Source organism: Falco biarmicus, chromosome 3, assembly GCF_023638135.1.
Source record: "Falco biarmicus isolate bFalBia1 chromosome 3, bFalBia1.pri, whole genome shotgun sequence".
NCBI classification, from domain to species: domain Eukaryota; kingdom Metazoa; phylum Chordata; class Aves; order Falconiformes; family Falconidae; genus Falco; species Falco biarmicus.
The window spans coordinates 107063162-107085893 of record NC_079290.1 but is presented as its reverse complement, the minus strand read 5'-3'; the positions used below and the strand labels follow the sequence as shown (position 1 = coordinate 107085893).

At 39.7% G+C, this 22732-nt stretch overlaps 1 protein-coding gene across 1 annotated transcript in view; it reads left to right on the top strand.

Moving 5' to 3' along the window:
- The window catches only part of PLCH2 (phospholipase C eta 2), a 121752-nt gene that overhangs the window by 75353 nt on the left and 23667 nt on the right, over positions 1-22732 (top strand). The window contains exons 8-17 of the mRNA XM_056331286.1: positions 348-494; positions 852-1095; positions 2599-2728; positions 8313-8483; positions 11323-11416; positions 15083-15286; positions 16347-16467; positions 18423-18594; positions 18844-18951; positions 21455-21613. Coding sequence (XP_056187261.1) covers positions 348-494; positions 852-1095; positions 2599-2728; positions 8313-8483; positions 11323-11416; positions 15083-15286; positions 16347-16467; positions 18423-18594; positions 18844-18951; positions 21455-21613 — 1550 coding nt within the window. The remainder of the gene's footprint in view (positions 1-347; positions 495-851; positions 1096-2598; positions 2729-8312; positions 8484-11322; positions 11417-15082; positions 15287-16346; positions 16468-18422; positions 18595-18843; positions 18952-21454; positions 21614-22732) is intronic.

Genomic DNA, 22732 nt, shown 5'->3' with positions numbered 1-22732 from the left:
CATGCTGTGTCCAGCGCAAATTTTGCATGTTGTAGAAGCTCAAGTTAAGCATTCGAGATGGTCTTAAGAAGGGTATATACCTGGCGCCAATTCTAACGTATGTATCTTTCATACCTATTCATGTGGGAATGAAAACTTTCACGTTTACAGGTAAGTCCACAGTTGCCAAGAATCTTTCTGACTTTTTGATCATATAACCCAATCTCTTATATTAGACAGTATAGGAAATCCTGTCCTTTGACTTGAACTGTTAATTTGGCAGCTCCTTGGTATGTTTTCTTCCTGTGAAGGCAATTTTAAAGGGAGCAAAGTCTGACTTACTGATATCACTTTATTTCTCTCTTCAGTGGAAAGATGTATGAGTTCCATGCAAACTGGTACCCAAATGATCAAACTCCGTGGCAGCTCCAAAGGGTTGGTCCGCTTCTATTACTTGGATGAGCACAAGTCATGTATTCGCTGGAGACCCTCTCGAAAGAATGAGAAAGCCAAAAGTGAGTGTAAACCACAGAACCTTTCTTCTAATTCCTCCTAGGGTATTGCCCTCTTAAAACAAACAAGCGTGAAGAATTTGACTAATTCACAGGTGGTCAAGAAGAATGTTGTACTTGAATTTAAAGGACAGTAAATGATTTTGTGGTTAATACTTTATGAAGATGAAGTTGCTGTTGTTAGCTATGCCGGTTGCAGTGGTGTAGTACGTTGTAAATAAACCTGTGTGAACTGGGGACCTTGCAATGTGAGTTTTCAGCCCTTTCTCTTCAGGTTTTGTCTACCAGGATAAATGCATCCTGTCTGGCTTAGGGCATTGCACAAAGTCATTAATGAACTACATGCTTTTGTCATTCTAGTTTCTATCGACTCTATTCAGGAGGTTTGTGAGGGGAAGCAATCAGAGATCTTTCAGCGCTATGCCGATGGCAGTTTTGATCCCAACTGCTGCTTCAGCATCTACTATGGGGACCATATGGAATCTCTTGACTTGGTATCTTCCAGTGGAGAGGAAGCACGCACCTGGATCACAGGGCTAAAATATCTGATGGCAGGGATCAGTGATGAAGACAGCCTCTCAAAACGCCAAAGGACCAGAGACCAATATCCTTTTTATAATATCTGAGAATATTTCCTGGTGGTGGAGAGCTATCAGTAGCATAGGGATTCCTTTAAGTATTTGTTTTTCTAAAAGTAAGCACTAGCCTCAAAGCTTCAAAGTGTTTCCCATTGTATTGCCTGTTTCCAGAGACAGGGGAGTCCTTGGAGAGGATTGTTCTGGGCAGGATTTGGAGATGAATGACCAGAGTGGACTGAAAAACGTAGAATCACAGAATGGTTTGATTTGGAAGGGACCTTAAAGGTCATCTAGTTCCAGCCCTCTTGCCATGGGCAGGGATACCTTCCACTAGACCAGGTCACTCAAAGCCCCATCCAACCTGGCCTTGAACTCCAGGGACTCCCCATCCAGGGGTGGGGCACCCACAGCTGCTCTGGGCAACCTGTGCCAGTGCCTCACCACCCTCACAGGGAAGAATTTCTTAACATCTGGTCTAAATCTATCCTCTTTTGGTTTAAAGCCATTCCCCCTTGTCCTATCACTATATGCCCTTGTAAAAAGTCCCTCTCCTTGTCAGCCCCTTTAGGCACTGGAAGGCTGCTCTAAGGTCCTCCTGGAGCCTTCTCTTCTGCAGGCTGAACAACCCCAGTTCTTCCAGCCTGTCTTCACAGGAGAGGTGCTCCAGCCCTGTGGTCATCTTCATGGCCCTCCTCTGGACTTGCTCCAACAGGTCCATGTCTTTCTTACATTGGGAGGCTCAGAGATGAACACAGCGCTCCAGGTAGGGTCTCATGAGAGTGGAACAGATGGAGGGAATCGCCTCTCTCAACCTGCTGGTCACACTATTTTTGATGCAGCCCAGGGTACGGTTGGCTTTCTGGGCTGCAAGTGCACATTGCCTGATCTCGTTGAGCTTCTCATCAACCAGCGCCCCCCAGGCCTTCTCCTCAGGGCTGCTCTCAATCAGTTCTCCACCCAGCCTGTATCTGTGCTTGAGATTGCCCCAACCCACATGCAGGACCTTGCACTTGGTCTTGTTGAACTTCATGAGGTTCACAGGGGCCCACTCTCAAGCCTGTCAAGGTCTGTCTGTTGAGCAGCATCCCTTTCCTCCAGCACATCAACCGCACCACCCAGCTTGGTGTTGTCATCAAACTTGCTGAGGGTGCACGTGATGCCACTGTCTGTGTTACCAACAAAGACGTTAAATGGCACCAGCCCCAATACCAACATACAGGTTTATTTTTTTCATCTCTACTCCCTGTGTAAAGCTATTTCATTTGTTTATACAGGACAAAGTGTGATGCAACATTGCATTTCGCTCAGAAGTTCATTCTTCTGTGCTGCAGGACGGGTAAATAGTGTGTGTTACCTTTTGAGCAAAACAAGTCTAGAAACTGTTACTGAAGTAACATGAGTAGAGTTATCTGTTACCTTGAACTTTCTTCCCCAGTCTCATGTAAGTCTTTCCTAACATGAAAAAAATCATACATAACATTCAGTAATATCCCTTGATATTCTGTGCTGTTCCTTAACTCCTGTTCAATGTGGTTGAAGCAGACGTTTGATGAAGCAGATAAAAACGGTGATGGCAGTCTGAGTATCAGTGAAGTGCTCCAGCTAATGCACAAACTGAATGTGAACCTACCCCGACAAAAAGTCAAGCAGATGTTTAAGGTAAGAAATGAAAATGTATTTTTTTCTAAAAGAACAAGGATTGAGCTGCTGGACATTGAACATGAAACCTAATCGGAGAGATTGTAAATACTTCAGCAGCTGGTTTGTTTCCACTCTGCTGAGAGATACTACACGGTCCATTTGGTAAATTGAAAAGAGCTCCAGAAACACATCATAGAGAAATTGTTATTCATAGAAAAAGTCATTATACCAGGTACCTTCTGGTGTTACGTAACATGAAGACACACAGAACAAAATTTGCTTATTTGCTGTACTTGTTGATCTGAAGCTCAGCCATGCTTCCTCCTCTGATTATGTTCTCCCTAATAAATATTCCCTGGTAAAGTATTCAGTATCCTCCAATAACTGGTACTAATATAATATCCAATAGACAAACTTATGTGTCTGTCATGGGTTTTGCACTGCTACGAGCTATTTGTTTTGACATTGCACGCTACTGACCTTGTCCCAGTTTATTGAGCAACTGAACTGTGGGGATGTGTTACGTACTGGTAATCAAAAAAGTCTTTTCTATGAAGGACCTAAGCAGGAGTTGAATCAGTAGTTTTCAGCATAGTGAACTACTGTGACTTTTGCAATACACTGTCTCAGGGACATGGCAGCATGAATTTCCAGCAAGCTCTGGTATTTCAAGGAATGCTCTCTTGCAGAGGCTGTGAGAGACTGTTTTAGAGAAAACTAAATACTGGGATTTCAGTAGCACTGACAGGGATCAAATACCTGTCCACTACTGGCTTTCTAGACAGTCTAAATCTGTCCAAGGCGTTGTGTGTAGCTGAATACCTAAGTTTTGCCTGACTTAAGGTACAGAAATGTTCTGTGCCCAATTTCAGAAACCTGAAGTGGGATAAATGAATTGCCTAAGGTCACACAAAGTTCTGCGGCAAGGAAAAGTAATTCTGTTCTCTGGTGCTTGAAGACTGAGCCATCTTTTATTCTATGTATTTAGTGAGGTTGTACAACTCCTGGGCAGTTAGCAACCTTCAGTTGAAGACTGATTAAAGATTTCTTAAAGTTCATGTCTTCATTTTCCAAAGCTGTTCTTGTTTTGAGCCATTTTTCCTGGTTTGATGAAGTACTTATAGAATGAAACTGCCTGGACACATATTTTTTGCCTGTAGCTGTGTGGTTAGAAGACCACTTTGAAACAAATAGTTCTTTTGGTATTGCCAAAGCATAAACATTCCTCTCATTTTTAATCTTTCTTTCAGTGCATTAGGACAAGAACATTAGAAACCTTCAATCCTATGAAATAGAAACCTGAAATCATATCTGAGTCTTTGGAATCATTTTACTGAATCATGCTAGTGAACTGTTGCTCTCATTTTGACATGGTCTCTGCTAAGATGGAAAAATTAGGCTCTGTTTATCATTTAGAAGGGCTCTATGCTATTCTTCTGAAATTAGCATTCCCTAGACAATTACCTACTGGTATGAGAAGTTGATTCACATAGAGAGGGACGGTGAGAAGTGTAAACCCTAAGCTCCAAGGTTTAGAAGGTATTAAGAGCCTTTTGAATGAAAAGTACTTTCGCTGATGACAGCCACTAATTATAGAATTGTTCCATTGCTAGAGAATAGTAAAAAATAAAAAGAAGCAGTCAACTGAGGCTTTATGATAAAGTTTATAAATCTTGTGCAAATAATTTTTAGAATGTCAGCTCTTCTTTATTAAACTGCCATAAAGTTACATAGCTCATATAGTGAGTCTTACGTGCCGACCTCATGGAGACATGGTTTCCTGCACAGTACAGGTAGCTTTGTGTGGGACCAAGGAGAAGCTAAGGACAGTGGCAGGCAGCATGACTTTTGATAAGTCAAGTATTTTAACATGAAGCTGAACAACCGTTGGCTGTGTACAACTGAGTGATTTTCTAGTCAGTTTGGGCACAAAGCTGTCATTCTTATAACTTATTCCTGAGAAAAGGAAGGAAGGCAAAATAATCTCTTTCCTCGGTTAGAAACAAATGTAGCCGCTGCATTTTGCTGTGGTCAGTCTTTATAGACCCGCTTTATGGCCTCTTAACTATAGCCAAAAAGTGTTAGAGAATAATTTGGAAGAAGAGTGTAACTTGGAAATCTTACAACTAGTTTGAGGAAAAAATGTGCCTTGAAACCTTCCTTCTCTTCCATGGCTGTATGTACTTATTCTAATTCCTCTGGATTGAAAATATTTTTAACTTAAATCTCTTTCTGCCCTTTCTTTCATCCTGCTGACAGCTGATGCTGGAGCCTGACTGGTTGCATCTTATGTGCAATGTAAATTCTTTTGTGGGCCCAAAATGGTAAAATACGCTCAAATGGAGCATGGAAAGCAGGGTAACTCTGCAAAGCACAGCAACTCAAGGTTATGGGGAGGGAAGGAAAGGCTATTGGAGAGTTTCCAGTAATCAGCTGATACAGGTTATCCTAGGCTAATATTGTACCCATCATTTGGGTGGGTTGATCTTTAGAAGCAGAAAATCCTGCAAAAAAAAAAAGAGTTTGCAGCTAGGGGGGAAATGTAAACAGAAGTTTAGAAATAGAATTGAAATACATGAGTGTTTTTTCTGTATGCTGCTTAGTAAAAGAGAAATAAAACGTTTATAGCACACAGATGCCCCAGGAAGCTGGGTGCTCATTTCTGTCGGGCTGCTCTTACAATGCCAGCCCTCGTTTTGATTACTATTTTCTGTTTCTGTTGCATAAAATTTATGTGGACCAGAATGAATTTTGGAAGTAGATTTGTCCATGCTGTAACACCTTAGATATTTCCAAATAGAAAAAAGTAGTTTTAAGTGGAGTGAAACTCTAGTCACCAGGATTTTGCAGATACCCTCTCCTTTGTTGTTCGTTTGTGGAAGAAGAAAAAGTCAGTTTGTGTCTTTCACTTCTGCCAGTGATAAGTTATCCAGTTGGTGGATTAACACCTGTATGGTTCTGAGCCGAAACAATGTCACATGAGGCTATTGCATTAAACAGCAGTTTGTGCAAAACAGATATTTTCTGCCAACTGAAAGTTCTTTAAATTCCAAAAGTAGTGGCTATTGGGATGAGTGGTTCTATCTCTGCAAGAGTATCTGCTAGGTCCTGTTTGCTTCCATGCACAGAATGGTTACCTCTGAGCTGCAGGCTGTCCCTTAGGGGAGCACTGGAAGTGAGGACTTTTCAGCTATTTTAATTTTTCTGGTGCAATGTCTGGACAGAGTATATGTGTGCCTTTAGAAATATAATGTATATCTAGGTGCCTGAAAATCTCACCTTGGGAGTAGCAGCTATTTGAGCTCCGCTTCATGTTTACTACAAAGTCATGCTAGTTTAGTGATTGCTAGATTTCCAATAATTTGTTTTGGGGACATATTCCAGGCTCAAAAGCCTTTGAGAATCATGCATGTAGGGCCAGAGAAAACCAAGGGGGGTTGCCCATTACTTTTTTTTTCTTCCCCCCCCCTTTTTTTTTTTGTTTTTTTGTTTCATAGCAGCAAACAATTAGGCTTACAAGTGTAGCTCAGTGAAGAACTTAATTGAAAAACTCATTAAAATTAGTAGATTAAAGTGATTCTCTTTCCAGGGTGATCCATTAGGTTTGATGCAAGTCAAATGGAAGGGACTGGGTAAAACTTCAGTGGGAAAAAAAATTCACTCTTATTGTATGCTGCATTCCAGATTTACTGCTTGTAATCAGTGACAACTACTATGTGTATTGTGCTTTAGAAATGCTACTAACAAAGAATAGGCTTGCTTCTTCCACATGCAATGCATAATTGAAACTGAGCTGGTCTCAACTGAAAATATAATTGCTCTTTGATAGCTTAAAATTAGACTATTAAGCAGGCTTGAAATGAAAAATCAAATCTCTTGGTTAATGAAATAGCTATAATACACCAAGTATTTTAAGATATAATAGGGTAGTTTATGTGTAGGTCTTGAAGAAAGTTACCTTGAATATTAGTTTCTAGTTAAAAAAGTAGGGAGTTGTTGAAAAAAAATCTTGGCATAGTTACAGTGGGGAAAGCCATTCTTATTAGCTATATTTTGCTCACAAACGCATTCACATTTTCACCTGGGGCTCATTTCTAAAGAAGCTGCATCTATGACTTCATGACTCCTCATTCTCCAGTCACTTCCTCCATCGGACTGTCAGCTTCAGTGTTGTAGCTGATACAGGCTCTGAAAGGGCTGAAGCATGAGGCTGGAAAAGAGACAAAATAGTGAGCTCCATCAAGATGAAAGAGTGTAGGGACCGAGTGCAGGGTGTACTTTGGGAATCAGGAAAGAGAAGGCTGTGCAAGTTCTTAAAAATCTCTGTGGGTTCTTTAGAATAAATTGCAGGATTTTGGTGAGTTATGGCAGTAACGTTCTTGGGCAGATGACTGACGTGGTGTTGGCTTGCCAGGACAGAAGTGTTTTGTGAAGGCTGCTCAGTGCTGCTGTCCGTGGGGGGAGAGCTTGCTATCAGCATTTTGTTCATCAGATAGAAGTTGCACATATATGGCAGTATGTGGAAGAAATTCAGCGAAAAATATGAAGATCTGGTAAAAACATGGCCAGCTTACTTATTGTTTTGATTTTTTTGTGGCCTAAAGTGTGCTTGAACGTGTCTACAGTGAAGGTGAGCAAAGCAATATGTGGATAACTGCTTTATTGAGAACAAAGTAGGAACTGCTGGATAAGCTTTTTTTTTTTTTTGGTAAAAATGTGCAAGTGTTGGCCCTGTTTGGGAAACATTGTAGCTTTCCTTTTTCATACTTTTCCCTGGCAAGAATTTCTCATTCATTTTTTCGTGCTTCTAGGCTTTTAGGAAACAAAGTAATTCCATAATCTCATTTCCAAATAGTTTTATCATTGGGTGGATCCCTTTGTGTTCAGACTCTCACAAGATCTGTTCGAAGAAATTCTGCCTCCGCTGTGTGCAAACAGTAAGTAGTATTGCTGATAGAACTGAGGGTGGTCTGGATCACAGGCTGGAGCACCTGACCCTCAAAAGTTAAGAACCAAGAAACATACAGGTCGTATGGGACAGATATACGAGAGAATATGGTAGCATTTACTGATGATTCTTTCTTTACTTGCAAAACAGTATTCTTGCAGATCTTACTAGTTTATGGCCATGGATTTAACAGTTATCCTCCCAAATCCCGGATATAAAATTAATTTCAAGATTACTTGGCTTCTAATGATCTCAAGAAAATATGAATGGGTAATTCTGCCAGACATATGCGTGTTCTGTTCTATGTTGCAGGGTAGACTGTCTTACTTCATTGCCATAGGTAGAAGAAATGCTTCAAGCAGAGTTCCCTGTGGAATAATAAAGACCTTAAAAGTTGTTTCTTGGCTCACACACCAGTGCATACATTTAAGAGGTTCAAAGGGGAAAGCTGTGCAGAGCATTCATGACAAGCATCAGCCTGATAAATCAGTCTTTTCTAGCAGGCTGTACAGTGAGTAGCCACGTCAGGCACTATCAACCTGCATTTAATTTCAGTGCTGCTTTATTCTCATGCAGGTGTTTGTTTTTATGAAGTTTGTTTAGGCTATTGCTGAGCAATTGGGTATCTCATTGCTTTATTGCTGTGTAATGCAGGAGGCTGACACGGATGATAACCAGGGCACATTGGGCTTTGATGAGTTCTGCGCATTCTATAAGATGATGTCAACACGGCGTGATTTGTACCTGCTAATGCTCACGTACAGCAACCACAAAGACTACCTAGATACAGATGACCTGAGACGCTTTCTGGAGATTGAACAGAAGGTAGGTCCAAGCCAGGAAAAGACTTCCAGTCTGCATGCCTTTGTTTGCCACTGGGGATGCATTGCCTTTTGAAAGGGGTGGGAAATTTGTTGTCATATGTATGAAAAATAGATGATTAGATGCCATGTGAATTTCATATTGTAGGCTGGCATGACTATTTGTGGAATCTTCTTGCTTTCACTACATCTTTTTTTCTGTAGGCTCTTTTGTTATGCCCCTAAATATAGTCTCTCTAGTTTCTTTCTTTTTTATGTGCTGTCTTAGGGCAATTCCATCAGTATCTGTATTTTCCCAGTATTCAGTACGCTGGTGAAAAAGGTGGTGTTTCTGTCTCTGCTTTTGACTTAGCACATAGTCCATAGTCCCTGATGAGACACTGAATTACTTGGTCACACTATCTCAGTTTGTAAAGTGGAATATTATGTCTGAAAAGCTGTTGAGAGGATTATTAATGTCTGAGAAAGTATTGTGAGGATGTATAGAAATATTTATTAAGTTGCTTCTTAGTGCTTTAACTCTGTTGCTGAAGTGGGTGTTAAAAGATTATTTTCCCATTTTGCTGACCTGAAACAGGTGAAGTATTTTTGTCTGTCAAGCCAGGTAATGTTTATATGCACTGTATAATAATATGGGGCAGGGGTGGTGGTGGCAGGAGTCAGAAGATAATGATGAGCATGATACTTAATGTTGCTTATGAATCTGAGACAAACAGCTCTTCAGAGAGGTTAATTTATAGCTTTATAAGCTTTGTCATACAGGTATTGAAGTGCACCTATACCTTGTGCTTATAGTTGTTTAGACCCATTCAGCAAAATACCAGCGAACTATGTGCTGAGTTGCGGTACATGCTATCCACTTGTGTTACTGGATTTAACAACGGGGCTAGCCTACATCAGTCACATTAGAAATTTTGTCCATCAGTCACTTGTGCACACTGAAGTTACAGAAGTCCACTTTCTGACAGTTCGTATGCGTTTTCATGAAAAAAGGAAACTAGTGTTGATATATTCTTATTGTCTAATGGTGAAGGAGAAAAGCTTTTTTATCTCTGCGTGTATGATGCACCATGTACATGCCCACTGCTCTGCCTCCTCTGTCACTGACTTGAACCTTTATGGCATTAGGACTCTTTGTAACCGAGCTGCCTGGAAGCCTAACACTTTTACTCGTATCCCAAATAGCTCTTGCTCAGAACAAGTTTGGGTGTTTCTGGTACACGGTAATTTGGCAGGCCAGAAAACAGCAAGGCATCGAGTATCTGTACTATGAGGACAGTTGCCTGGAGAGGTGGTGCAGCCTCCATCCTTGGAGATTTCAAGGACCAGAGTAGATAACACCCTAAGCTAACTGACGTGACCTTGTATGAGTAGGATTTTGGGCTGGATGACTTCCCGAGGTCCCTGAGTGATCCTATGATCTTTCATTTAGAGACTTGTGGAAGATTCTGAAGTGAGGGAAAATAGTTGGATAGCAAGATGCAGTCAATGCAGGAACAAATGTGTTGACTCATCTTTGCCTTTTTCCTCTCATGATCTCTTTTGAAGCTCCATGCCTGTAAGTCATACCTCTCCATCAGTTTCAAATGTTGTCTAAGAAATGAATGAACACAAAAAGCCACCTCTCTGGCAGTTGTCTTTTTAGTGGGGTATGTTTCCATTTCATTGGTCAATTGATCCTCCAGATGGTGAGAGGAAAATGAACACTTGCCACAGGACACAAATGAGCTCAGCTAATCACTGACATGGACAACTCATGCCTGTGGGGCTTCTCTCCCTTGCCTAGTGCTGCCCTTTCTCATACAGTATGCAGGGAAAACAAATGTTCGTTCTGTGCATTTGAAGCTGTACCAGAAAAACCTTCTGTTGCTCCAGAGCTTTATCTTTTGAACCTAGCAAACCTATAATGTATGGGAAAATAAAGGGATAGGGTTTTTTTCTTTCCTTCTATTTTACTTTTATGTATTAGGTTTTAAATTACACCCAGAAAAGGCATTGATCTGGTAGCAGATATGCTGGTGGTTTCATTTCCCTCCAGAGCAAAGATTCCATGTTGCCAAAACAGTCGTCAGCATGGTTTGCTTTACTGGCAGTCCCCAGTGGTGGTGACAAGGGCTGTATTTTCGTCTGTCGTGTGCAGCATCTAATGGAAAGGATTTCCAGGACCACACAGGACAGGAATATTAAATAATAGCAGGGATAATAATTAGAGGGTAAATCAACAGTAAACATCAGGAATATTAAATAATAGTGTTAAAACTGAATTATGAAAACACTGCAAGGTCAAAAAAGCTACAGCTTGTCATAAATGACCCTTTTTTTATAAACAACAACTTTTACAAACATGTATTTCCCATTGTACTCCCTAAAGAACGTTCTGAGAGCATTATGTCCTAATTCTCTGTTACCCTGCCACTAATTGGTTTTGCTGTCTGCTGCATAAAGATGAGCCATTTTCTTGTTTTATTTTAAAGTAAAAACCCTTTGATAATGCAAACTAATCCTTTAATCCTACAAGAGAAGAAATCTCATTGGTTTGTGACAAAGCTTGTTCTGTTTGGATGCTCTGTGTGCCTAATAACGCCCTAACCAGATTTGACCTACAAAGCGGAGCTCGGTCTATCGGCTGTGATCCGGCAGCTGCCAATAGGGCAAACTTTTCACAAAGCACTGAGTTCTTATCAGACCTGACACTGATTGACAGGAGTGATCATCTCGTTGGGTAACTGGAAATCGTTAGTACCATTATGGGTAATCTGGCCAGTTGTTAAACTGTACACAGGGAAAAGAGCTAAGAGAGGCTGCGATTACTAGGTAACACTTCATTTTTGCTACTTTTACAGATGACGAATGTGACTAAAGAACACTGCCTGGAAATCATCAGCAAGTTTGAACCATGCCTGGAGAACAAGAAGGAGGGAGCTCTGGGGATTGATGGTGAGCTGGCTGGTGTAGCTTATGTAGGAAAGAGGCAAATGTTTAAATGTTTATGAGAATATTGCATTTGTTTGCACAGTATATAGTCATAGAATTGTCTTGTTGTATGGATTATGCTGTTCAGTAGGGTTTGCTTTTGTTGTTGTTTTTTTTTTATTATTGTTATTTTATTATCTGTTATTTGCTGAGGGACCTAAAGGGAAATTGCTACTCTTTGGAAATTTTTTTTTTTAAAAGGTGTATGTCATGATGAAGCAGTGGTCATTGAAGGTCAGCTGGAGCTGGATGTATCTTTATTTGTGCTTTTGGAAAATACAGTAGAATTTAGTGGCATCATTCCTGCAGGTATTTTTGGAAATCCTTTAAGTTTTAATAAAAGGAGCGATCTCATCCGAAGTAAATGTGTGAAGTGGGATGACAGATGAAATTTGTCTAGAAGCATGCTTTCCTGACCTCTCCTGCTAAAGCTTTCGCTCTGAATATAATGATGCTTGTACCATCATGAGGGCAGCTGTTACTTTGAGGGAGGACTGATTCTAAATCCTTTCCCCTAAACAGTAAATCTTCTGCCAGATCTTATTGACTCCAAGGACAGAGTACATTCCTCAGGAATTAGATTCTGTGCAAAAGATCCAGGACCCTTTGAAAATCAGTCTTGTCCATTTCTGTGGGTTTGTTGTCATAGTGAAAAGTGGCAAAATATAAGTTCAGTTTGGTTTACTGCATGAGAAGTAGGTAGTTTCTCATATATTGTGTAAGGTGGATATGTTTCTTTTTTTATTTTTTTCAAGAAATGATGGTTTCTTAGGATGGATTCAGGTCTGTTCTAATTTCAGACTAAATTTTCCATTAATTTTAAAGCTTATACTGATGCCAAGTGAATGTAGCAGTTGACATATTCATGGTTTTATTTTCTGGTGCTTTATAGTCAGTGGCAGTCACATAAATAATGAATAATCAGGTTCATTATCATGCTTTCCTCATAGCTAGAAAAGTAAGTAGGCTTTTCAAACTGTAGTTTTCCATACTGGAAAGAAAAACTTTTAAAAAACTAGCCTGACCTATAGAATTGCTTTGCCTAAGAATGGATGACAAAACTGTTGAGAGTTTATGGGTTAGGATTAGAGTGCAGTCCAACATCTCCTGATCAGGAGGAAGTAGGAGATGAGGTTGTTTTGAGACAACTGGAAAAATCTTCATGTCAGCAGGCTCTGCTCCTTATGGGAGACTTTAGCCTCTCTGGTATCTTGCTAGAAGTGCAGCCGAACAGAACATATCTAATCTAGAGCTTCACTAATGCAGGAGATTCCTGGAGCATGTTGATGACAACATCTGAGCAGAGGTGACTGAGGCGCTGACAAGGGGCACACTGCTGGATTTGGCTACTGACAAAGAAAAAAGACCTCCTTAGAAAACATAGATGTCTATCTGCATACGTATACATGTATGCACATCTCTGTGCACATGCACACACAGAGAAGTTACTCGTTTAATGTCTTTATGTGTAGTTCAGACTTTAGATCCCTCTTGTCTTCCAGAAAATAAATGGAGTGTTGCCTAGAGAGACTGAAGTTCAACAGCTATGGAAACTGAAGCTGTATGTTTATTCGTCAAATTGATACAGCCCAGACAAGAGCATCCTGCCCACACTTAAGAAGCACTTCAGTGGTAGTAAAATAGTAGTACAATGTTTTCTGCCCACTCATATTTGTTCATGTGTCTGTCTTGCCTCACGTCCTCAGCTGTGATGGCTTTTCTCATGAAGCACCTTGGACTGGCCCTTGATGTTTAGCTCATCCAACATAGTCTTGCCCTCTTACCTTCCTCTGTTGATCAAAATAAAACGCAGTGTCAGTACATTTTTCCCCAGTGTGTAAATACTGGAGATCTACCGTACACACTGCCAACAGTATCTTGATTATGTTGTATTTCTTCATCCTAGGGCTGATTGATCCAGTTAGTGTGAACTCCTTATAACAATTTTGATAATATATTTTAACAATTGCTTAAAGTTGCTTAAGCAAACAGTAGCGTTGTTTCAGAGGCTGCCCTAACAGTGGTGCGTGGGATTAATGTTGTAGCAGCTGATTGGTTTGTAGTAAGAAGAAATTATTAACTTGTCAGGAATGATTAGCTCCATGTTTGCTGTCAAATACTGTGCCCTATCAGTTTTTCATGGTATCTGCTCTGACTTGGTTAGTAATTTTTTTTATTTTTTTTTAACTTCAGCTGTATTACTTGTTTGCTAGTTGATCATGATATATGCTTCAAGAGACTCAAATATTAGGCTAGACTGATGTTCCCTAGCACTGTTTCCTAGTGTATTGTTTGGAAAGTCTTGGCTGCTATTTGTATTTATCATCTCTTTTCCTTTAATAAAACTTCCATCAACACAAAATGTAAAGCCTATAAGAACCATCATAATGGTGACAATTTATCTTAAATTCTATTCAAGCTCAATTTTTCTGTGTTCTGTAGACCAATATTCTGAGACTGATTTTGAGAACTGGAGTTATTTTGCTTTGTGTAGCTTTAGTGAAACAAAGCACCAGAAACAAAGACCAGCAACAGTCACAGAAAGTGCATTAAGACCTTTAGAAGTTTGGCAGTATTTTTATACAGGCACTGTTTTATTTATGGAATAATGAGTGAAATGGCAGAATTAAAAGTCTTGAAGTAGAGACCTTTTGAATAAAGGCATCATTGCTGTCAGCAGCTGTTAAAGCCAGGATGTGGATGGAAATCTTAGTCTTTCATCCATGCTGAATGAAAAGAATTTTGAGGGGACGAGATGGAAGTTACAGTTTTTAATGTTAGTCTGCCTTGTGAATGTGTCTGTATATGTGCACAAACGTATACTGGTGATCTGAGAGCAGAAAGTTCATACACAGATAAAAGATACAACTTGCTAAAACTTTGCTTCTGAGCAAGAGTGATGATTGCAATACAGAAACTGTCTGCATGATTTGAAAGCATCCCATTACTTTGGAAAATGTATTCTTCTGGTAGCATCACTGAAAGTACTACAGATAATTGATTTTTTTGGTGTCAAACCTGGAGTGAACTTCAGTCACATAAAGTGACAGTAATGCAGTACTGCAGGTCTCTCCCATCCACAAGTATGCTTGCACATGCGAGGTCATATCAAAATTAGAGACTGTTGCTTGTACAAGCTAATGCGTGTTGATGTTCTTCTGGTATTTTCAGGAGAAATAGAGGAGAGTATCTCCCTTGCTTCAGACTGTTGGGTCACTAGGAACTGTCTCTAGGCAGTACAATACTGTATATCTTTCAACTCATTTCACTGAGGAGCAATGCCAGGATATTACCGCAGATCTCTGGAGGCTTTTATGTGCCATGCGACCAACAAAGTCTTTTGAGAGAGATTATAAGCTTAAAATGTCAGGTTTGATTTAAACAGATTTTTTTTTTTTAGGAAAGACAGAGCAGGAAGACATACAAAGCAGCAAGAAATTTCTTGAAAGCCATAATCACAATTGGTCATTGAGACAGTTGGGATGCAGTGGTGCTGTTTATTTATTTATCTTTCTTACATGTTCATGAATGTGTTAGTGAATGTAGGGATGCATTTTTAGGCTGATTTTAGGAAGGCTACAGCAACAAAAAGGACAGAACTGAATTATTTATAGTATTGTTTGTTTACAGGTTTCACCAATTACATGCGGAGTCCATCAGGGGACATATTCAACCCAGAACACTACCAAGTGAATCAGGACATGAGTTATCCTTTGAGTCACTATTTCATTACCTCTTCACATAATACCTACCTCATGGGAGATCAGCTGATGTCCCAGTCTAGGGTGGACATGTATGCATGGGTGCTACAATCTGGCTGTCGGTGCGTAGAAGGTAAAGATCAAACAGGAACCGTCAGTAGGCTCCGTTAGTTTTGTTTCTCCTCTGTAAAGGAAGACTCATGACTAATGCAAAAGACATGGTAATTGGGTAGAGGAAAAAGCCTAGTAAAACAGTGTCTTCCCTTCATAAAGAACAACAAAATAATGTTGCTGTATAATGGACAAATTTTCTTGAGCATGGAAGTAAGGCAGGCATTTGAAGAGCAGTGTTGTTGGTACTGAGGAAAAAAATTGTAAAACTATTTTTGTAGAGAGGATACTAACATTCAGTAGAATGAATGGTGTATCTACTTTCTAGCCAAGTGTATGGCAACCAAACTGGCAAATGTGCTACACGTAAGAGGAAAGCTGATATTTCTGATAGGGGAAGTAGGGTTCTGTTATGTGAAATGTTGACTGTCTCTGCAGTGACCAGGAAGTCCTTATGTGAAGTCCCTTCTGATGTTTGTAGTGTCTTTCTGAGACACTACCTGTTTTGTAATCATCCTTAATATCCTGACCATCAACATGTTTTCACGATTTTCCAGAAGGTCAATATTAGTTTGCTCAGGTTAGATTGTGGACATGCCAATGGATCCTTCAGAAGAATAATGCATTTCATGTATGTGAACGTTCATGTACGTTCAATTATAAGGTTAGGCAAATTCCAAGGTCTAGAGCTGTCTAGGTCTTGGCTTTGCTTGTAGTGTGAGAAAGCTGAGGTTCTCTGCTTTCAAGTTCAGCAGTAGCATAATGAAAGCAGTACCATGCTCCTGTCACGATACTCCTCAGCACTCGTTAAAAGGACATCTTTTTTGGTTGGGGCTTTCTCAAACAGTGGGAACAGTCATCTGTACACAGTGGGATGTCAAGGCCAGGATGTTTCTGCAGAGGAAGGATGTTCAGCACTGTGAGGAGGGAGGTAGAGATGAAGGGTGGGAATGAACTTGTACCTGCTTTGCTGGGTCATGGCTGGCTGGGTTGCTGAGGGAGTTGCAGGGCTTCATAGTCTTCCACAGATGGTGGCCCCAGGTGGTACTTGTCTGATGGGTGTCATTGTTTCTGTTCTACAGTTGACTGCTGGGATGGGCCAGACGGTGAACCAATTGTCCACCATGGATACACTTTGACTTCCAAAATTCTCTTCAAAGATGTGATTGAAACTATCAACAAATATGCCTTTATCAAGAATGAGTACGTATACAGTCTGCCAACTTTTGAGTCTCCGGGCTATAAACTGGGGTGTTCCCTGCCATCCTCATGAAGGCACTTAAGTGAAAATCTAATCTGTTCCTGCATATGCCAGACGAATTTGGAGTTGTTTTCTGTGGGGACAAAGCCTTCAGAAAGAAAAAACAAGGCCGAACTGACTGAGCAGGGGCACTCTGCACACAGTTGTGGGGCTGTCTCTATCCCATTTGTAGAAGATCAGAGGATCAACATGTTTTGACAGTGACTGTTTTTAGTGAATGGCTAGCAGTTTCACCACGTGTCCCGCTCCCTCTGGATGTCTGTGTACTCCAGTGATGCCAAAGTTACACTTGGTTGCTCCAGGGGCAGGAAGCAAGTCAGGCAGCAAAAGAATACACAGAGACAGTAGCTCAATTGTGGAGAAAGCAGACTGTTCAGGAGAAAGAGTTTATTTTCCCTACCTGTACATTGCTCAGGAAACCAGAGAATTATACAATGGGAAGTTTCATATACCTTGGCAGTACATTCCTCCTCCTGAGAGTCAAAATGTATGTGTGAGCCTATTATTTTTTTAAGATAAATTAATATATCTCTGTAAAAATTTTCCAGTAGCTTCTCCAAAGCAGTCATCTGCCTTCATTAATAGAGCTAAACTTGCACTGAAATTTCAGCCCAGGTAAGCTTACTGTGAGCCTGAAATTTTTTGAATTTACCTGAAGACGTGGTAAAAAAATTAAAGGAAATCTGGCCAGCAGAATATATGGCAATGCTTATGAAACTGTTGCAGTTCTTAAAAGCTTCACAGAAAGGTTAACTGGGAACATGTTACAACTTATTTGGGGTGGGTTTTTTTCCTGCTAGGTGTCGATGCTCAGTCAGAGTTCAGTACTGAACAAAGCATATTTTAGATTTGCAGGGGCTTTCTTTCCCAGGATAGGCTGAGGCATAGCTGTCGGTAGGCTGCAAATTCAGCTAAGGAGCTAGCTTCAGGCAAAGCCAGGAATTTAACTGTAGTCATCAGCTTGGAAAGCTTTGTCCTGCAGGCATTGTCTGGCTGAAAGCCTCATTTTTCCTAATGAGGAGCCAATGAGGGCCAGATGTCAGGATCAACATCTTTTTATTCATAACTGGGTGTTAATTAATGAATCCCTTATATTTCAGCTGTACAAAACTGCACTGTATACTGGCTTTTGTGCTTATCCTAAAAGTGCATCATCTCGAAACAGAAATCCATCCTCAGTGTGCTTTTATATGGCACAGACCATACTGGAATCGATGTTTCACAAATCTTACCTTGATGCCTTTCAAGCCACCAGGCATTGTGATTTCTTGGCCTCAGCCTGGAGAATCAACAATAAATGACAACAATAAAACTAAATCTAAAAATAATACTTACTGTCTTTGTAGAAGAGACTTTATCTGCAGGCTTGTTAGTTTGATACTGCTCTGTTACTAGCTAGAAAAGTTTTCCTGGAATAGCTAACACAAGTTTATCACTTGGCTGTTGGAATTGGGAAGGTAAAGACAAAGCCCCTTTGGGGATCTTTTTGGCTCTTGGTACCTTCATTACTTTCCCTCTCAGAGTATAAAAGGGCTGAAGCACAGAAGGGAAAGGAAGTTTTAGGTTTTCCTTATGGATGGCTTGCTAGGATCTCTGTGTTAGGAAGTGGAGGCCAGGACTGGGTAGTATAGGAAGGCGGAAAGTGTGCTCTGGAAGAAAATGCATAAATCAGATTGCAGAATTTTAATTATTCTGTTGCAGTCAAAAAATCGACCATTCAGTCTGGAGTAAGTAGTGGGACATCAATCCTGTGCCCACACTGATTTATCTAACCCCTGTGGATTTCATTGGTGGCGATGTCTGTTACAGGAATGGCTGAGACAGTAATAACCCTTATTCTTTTAATGCTATAAAAGCTAAATTTGCAGTTGATGATACTTGCTTATGTCTCTGCCAGGTACCCTGTCATCTTGTCAATTGAGAACCATTGCAGTGTCATTCAGCAGAAGAAGATGGCTCAGTACCTTACAGAAATCCTGGGAGACAAACTGGATCTGTCTTCTGTGCACAATGATGATTCTACCAAGCTCCCTTCACCAGCAAGTCTTAAAGGAAAGATACTGGTTAAGGTAAAATCTGCTTCATCTGTTCTATCCGTCTTTTTGTTTGTAATGATGATGATTTCTGCGTGGTTATTGCTTCTACCCTAACTTAAATAATTTTACAGAAAGTCTTTAAGAACCTAAACAAGGATGATTGCCTTCTCAATCAACAAGAACCTGTTGCACAGTTTGATTAATTTTTCTTTTATTTTTTTTCAGATGTGTAATAGCAATAGCTGCATGGTAAGCTGCCTGTGTAATCATTTTATCTTCTAGGGGAAGAAACTTCCAGCCAACATCAGTGACGATGCAGAGGAAGGTGAAGTTTCTGATGAGGACAGTGCTGATGAGATTGATGATGACTGTAAACTGATGAACGGAGATGTAAGTTATGTGTCCGTTTGAATGTAAATATATGTTAAGTTTTCCCATCCCAGTGAGAAAAAACCTTATATGAATTCTCCGGATTGTGAATGTGGTCAAATCTTTGCGGTTTGTCACAAGTCTTCTAGGTTCTAAACCTTCATGGGGATAGATTTGACAAAAGTGCATGCTAAGCAGCACCAGTTCTAGTGGTTGTGTTTCAAGTTTGGAGGTTTGTGTCTTTTAATATTTTAAATAGTGGTATCTCATGATTCTTTATTGCATTGTAGTGTTCTTCCCCTCAAATGCAAAAAAAGAAAAGAAAAAATCTGCTTATGTCAAATTGTGGTCATTGATATGGAGCTTCCCTTTGGATTGCTGAATGCTGGGTTTAGTTGATTTTTACTGTAAGGTGATATTAAAAAAAGGGAGAATATTTTAATCTCCACTTGCTTCAGTCTGAAAATCCCTTATTTCTTTATCCTTTCTAAAAGCTAATTTTTTTTGTCACTTTAATCTTCTGGCAACTGACATTGCATCTTATAGAAACACTGTAAAATACACAGCAAAACTATTTAATAACATAAACTAGCTTGCCTTGGAGAGAGATTGCATTTTCAATCCTGTCTCCCTCAGGCTATTTCCTCATTTTGTGTTATGGATTTGATCCTTTTCATCTAAGACCAAAAGAGACACTTCTTTATGAATAAGTCTACCAAAGGGAAAAAGAATTCCTTTGGGTTTTTTAAATTATTGTGTTATAGCTTATCACTTTTCAGTATTTTAAAGCTGAGATCTGTGATGTTTTAATACTTCATGGTTTTTAGACACTTTCTTGTTAAATTATGCAGCTGTTCAAAGCCAGTGTTCATACAGTTGAGTCCAGCAGGCTCTCCACCTGTGTAAGGTCAGACCTGGTATCAAGGCATAACCCTTTTCAACAGGGAGAAAATGAGTTGAAAGCCAAACCGAAAGCTTTTACAACCCACTTAGGGGCTACCTATGAAGGTGACCATACAGGGAAAGTACAACTACGCAAACTGAATAAAATGAGAATTGGACATTTGTTGAAACGACACTGTGATCAATGAAGTTCACTCGGCTTGTTTTCCCGTGTTTTCAAGTTCTTTTGCCTGTGTCCCAGGTATGGCAGACTGTTTCCAATATCCAAAGGGAAAAAGACAGGTGATTTGACCACTCTGCTGAAATCAGAGGCACTGTGTTACTTAAGATCCTGATTTTCCAAGTTTTCCAGAAAATTTCTAGACTTAAAGATGGTTTGTTTTGAGAGGATCCTAGTCCAGATACTTGAACAAGCAGAAATGTTAGCAGGTCTCATTGCTAGAAATTACTTTGCCATGATTCTTTTCAACTTAGCCCACGCATATGCTATTTATAAAGAGATGTCAAATAATGTTTTTCTTCCATTAAATAGATCAAGAAATTAATGCTAATAAGAAAAGTGTCATCTTTCATAACAAAATTAGGTAATAACATGTTATGGCTGGGTGTAACGTTCTCACTAAAGGCTCAGTAGACATTACTTTGCTGACCTTGTTGTCTTTGTTACGAACAGTTCACTTTGCTGTGAGGTTTACGGATGCTTTAAATCCAGATTTGCTACATTTTGCTTGCTCTCTAAGCCAAATTTTGAAGAGCTCAGAAGATCATAGCTTGTTTCACGACAAATTTAACTGGGAATTCTTAAGGCCTACTGAGAAAATACAATCTGTCACCTCTTAAAAGACCTGGGATTATGGGTTTATGCCTCATGGATGAAAAACAAAACTCTGGATTTCTCTTTTTGTTTCCCCCACATGGGCTATGATGTACATGGAAGGAAGGAACAGGAGCTGTTTTACATTTTGCCCTTGAACTGCTGAAATCAAGATTCCCAAGCTTCTCCCATTCCACCCAGTAGAATCTTGCATCTATGGTAGCTGCAGAGTCAACCTTGACATAGCATGGGAATGCTGCCCATCAGCCCCAATGTGTGAGAGAGATGCTGTATACTCAGTTTCCAGATATGTACCTATTACTATTAAATTTTTGTGTAGAATGGCTTATTGGACAGCACAATGGAGTAGATCTGATTTTTTACTAAATATGTACTGCAAAACATAGCATATGCTAATCCAGTTCAGTATGAGGAGTCATCAGCAATAACTATGTTAGCACATCCTTGGCTTGTGAAAGATACTGCATCTGAATAGCTCTGCTAACGGTCAGTCTTGGTTTAATTAGAACTGCTGTAATTAGTTTGACTCTCCCATCACTTCAGACAATCTGTTTACACTGTAGATCTAACAGCTCAGCTACTTCAGGGCCTCGTATGCTTCCATATCTTAAAGTCTGAAACCGAGCTGCAGGTAGCTACTTCACATTATGCAAATGAACAACCTTTTTTATTATTATTATTTTTTACTACTTCTTCCTGCATATAACATTTTAATTTCCAATAATCCTGGCTGGAATTACAAAGACTTTTTCATCACTACCTAGTTTAATGATTCTGTTTTGCTAGGCATCTGCTAATAGGAAAAGAGTGGAGAATATAGCAAAGAAGAAACTTGACTCGCTGATAAAAGAATCCAAAATCCGTGACTGTGAAGATCCAAACAATTTTGCAGTTACTGCTCTACCATCATCAGGAAAGGCTGGTCTAAAATCAGATAGTAAGAAGGTGAGCGTGTTTGATTGTACTTCACTTACACACACACACATTCCCCCACCCCAGTCCCAACCTGGTTGTTGTTTTGTTTGTCTCTGTAGCTAAATAATACTAGCATTTCATAGCAATAATGCTTGTTCTTTCAAAGGTGAATGTCTAAAGTTGGGCTTTTAAATCTGTTTTGAGACTCCCGTATAAATATAGCTCAATTTGCCTGAGGTGTCTGCAGCCACCATAGTACTAATGAAGCTAAAGAATACTCAGCACTTCCCTTAAAACAAGTAGCGAGACACACAATGAATTTTGTGGAGTTTATTTGCCCTGTCTCCTGTCCAGGTTAACCAGGATAACACAACTCAAGAAAAGCCAGATACCAGAATACTCACCCGGGAGGTCGCAGATCCAGGTTCATGTCCCCAGTCAGACTTAGGTGGAACTGAGATTTTGAAGCTATGTTTTCCATTCTTGGATGACTGCCCCGACCACTTATTTGGCTAATTCAACATATAAGCAACCACATTCCCTTCTTCTGTAATGTTTTCTGTAACATTTTGTCATGACATCTTATTAATATCTCATGTTGCTTATATAAAAGCTGTATTATAAGGAAGAGTACTTTTTGCATTTGTGTCTATTTAGTAGAAGCTTCTTTTTATTTTGCTGATAATTAGATTTTAATTTTAGCTAGTTTTATGCTTGATGCAGAGGCATAGCCTGCTATTGCAGATGAATAATGAAGTATGGCAGCCCTTCAAAATATAAACTGAAATGCTAGCCACCTCTTTCTCCAAGGTCTAATGACTTTCTCTAGTGACTTCAGAGAAAGAGGTGTTTAGCTTTTCCATTTATTGTGTTTTATTAGCTTACTGAATAAATCCTACACTATCGACTTCAGATTCACAGCTGAATTCATTCACTTAATGATGATGCCAGGTGAACATCACAGTCAGATATGCAAAGGTTCTTTTTCTTGCCCACACAGCAATTGGAGCATGAAATGTACACATGAAACGACTTCAACAGAAAGATTTTTCTTTTCCATTATAAAAAGTGCATATCAAAGTTGGGATTTTTTCCCTCAGTTCTCTATGTTCTATGCATTTACATTTGTATTTTAATTTTGTAATAATT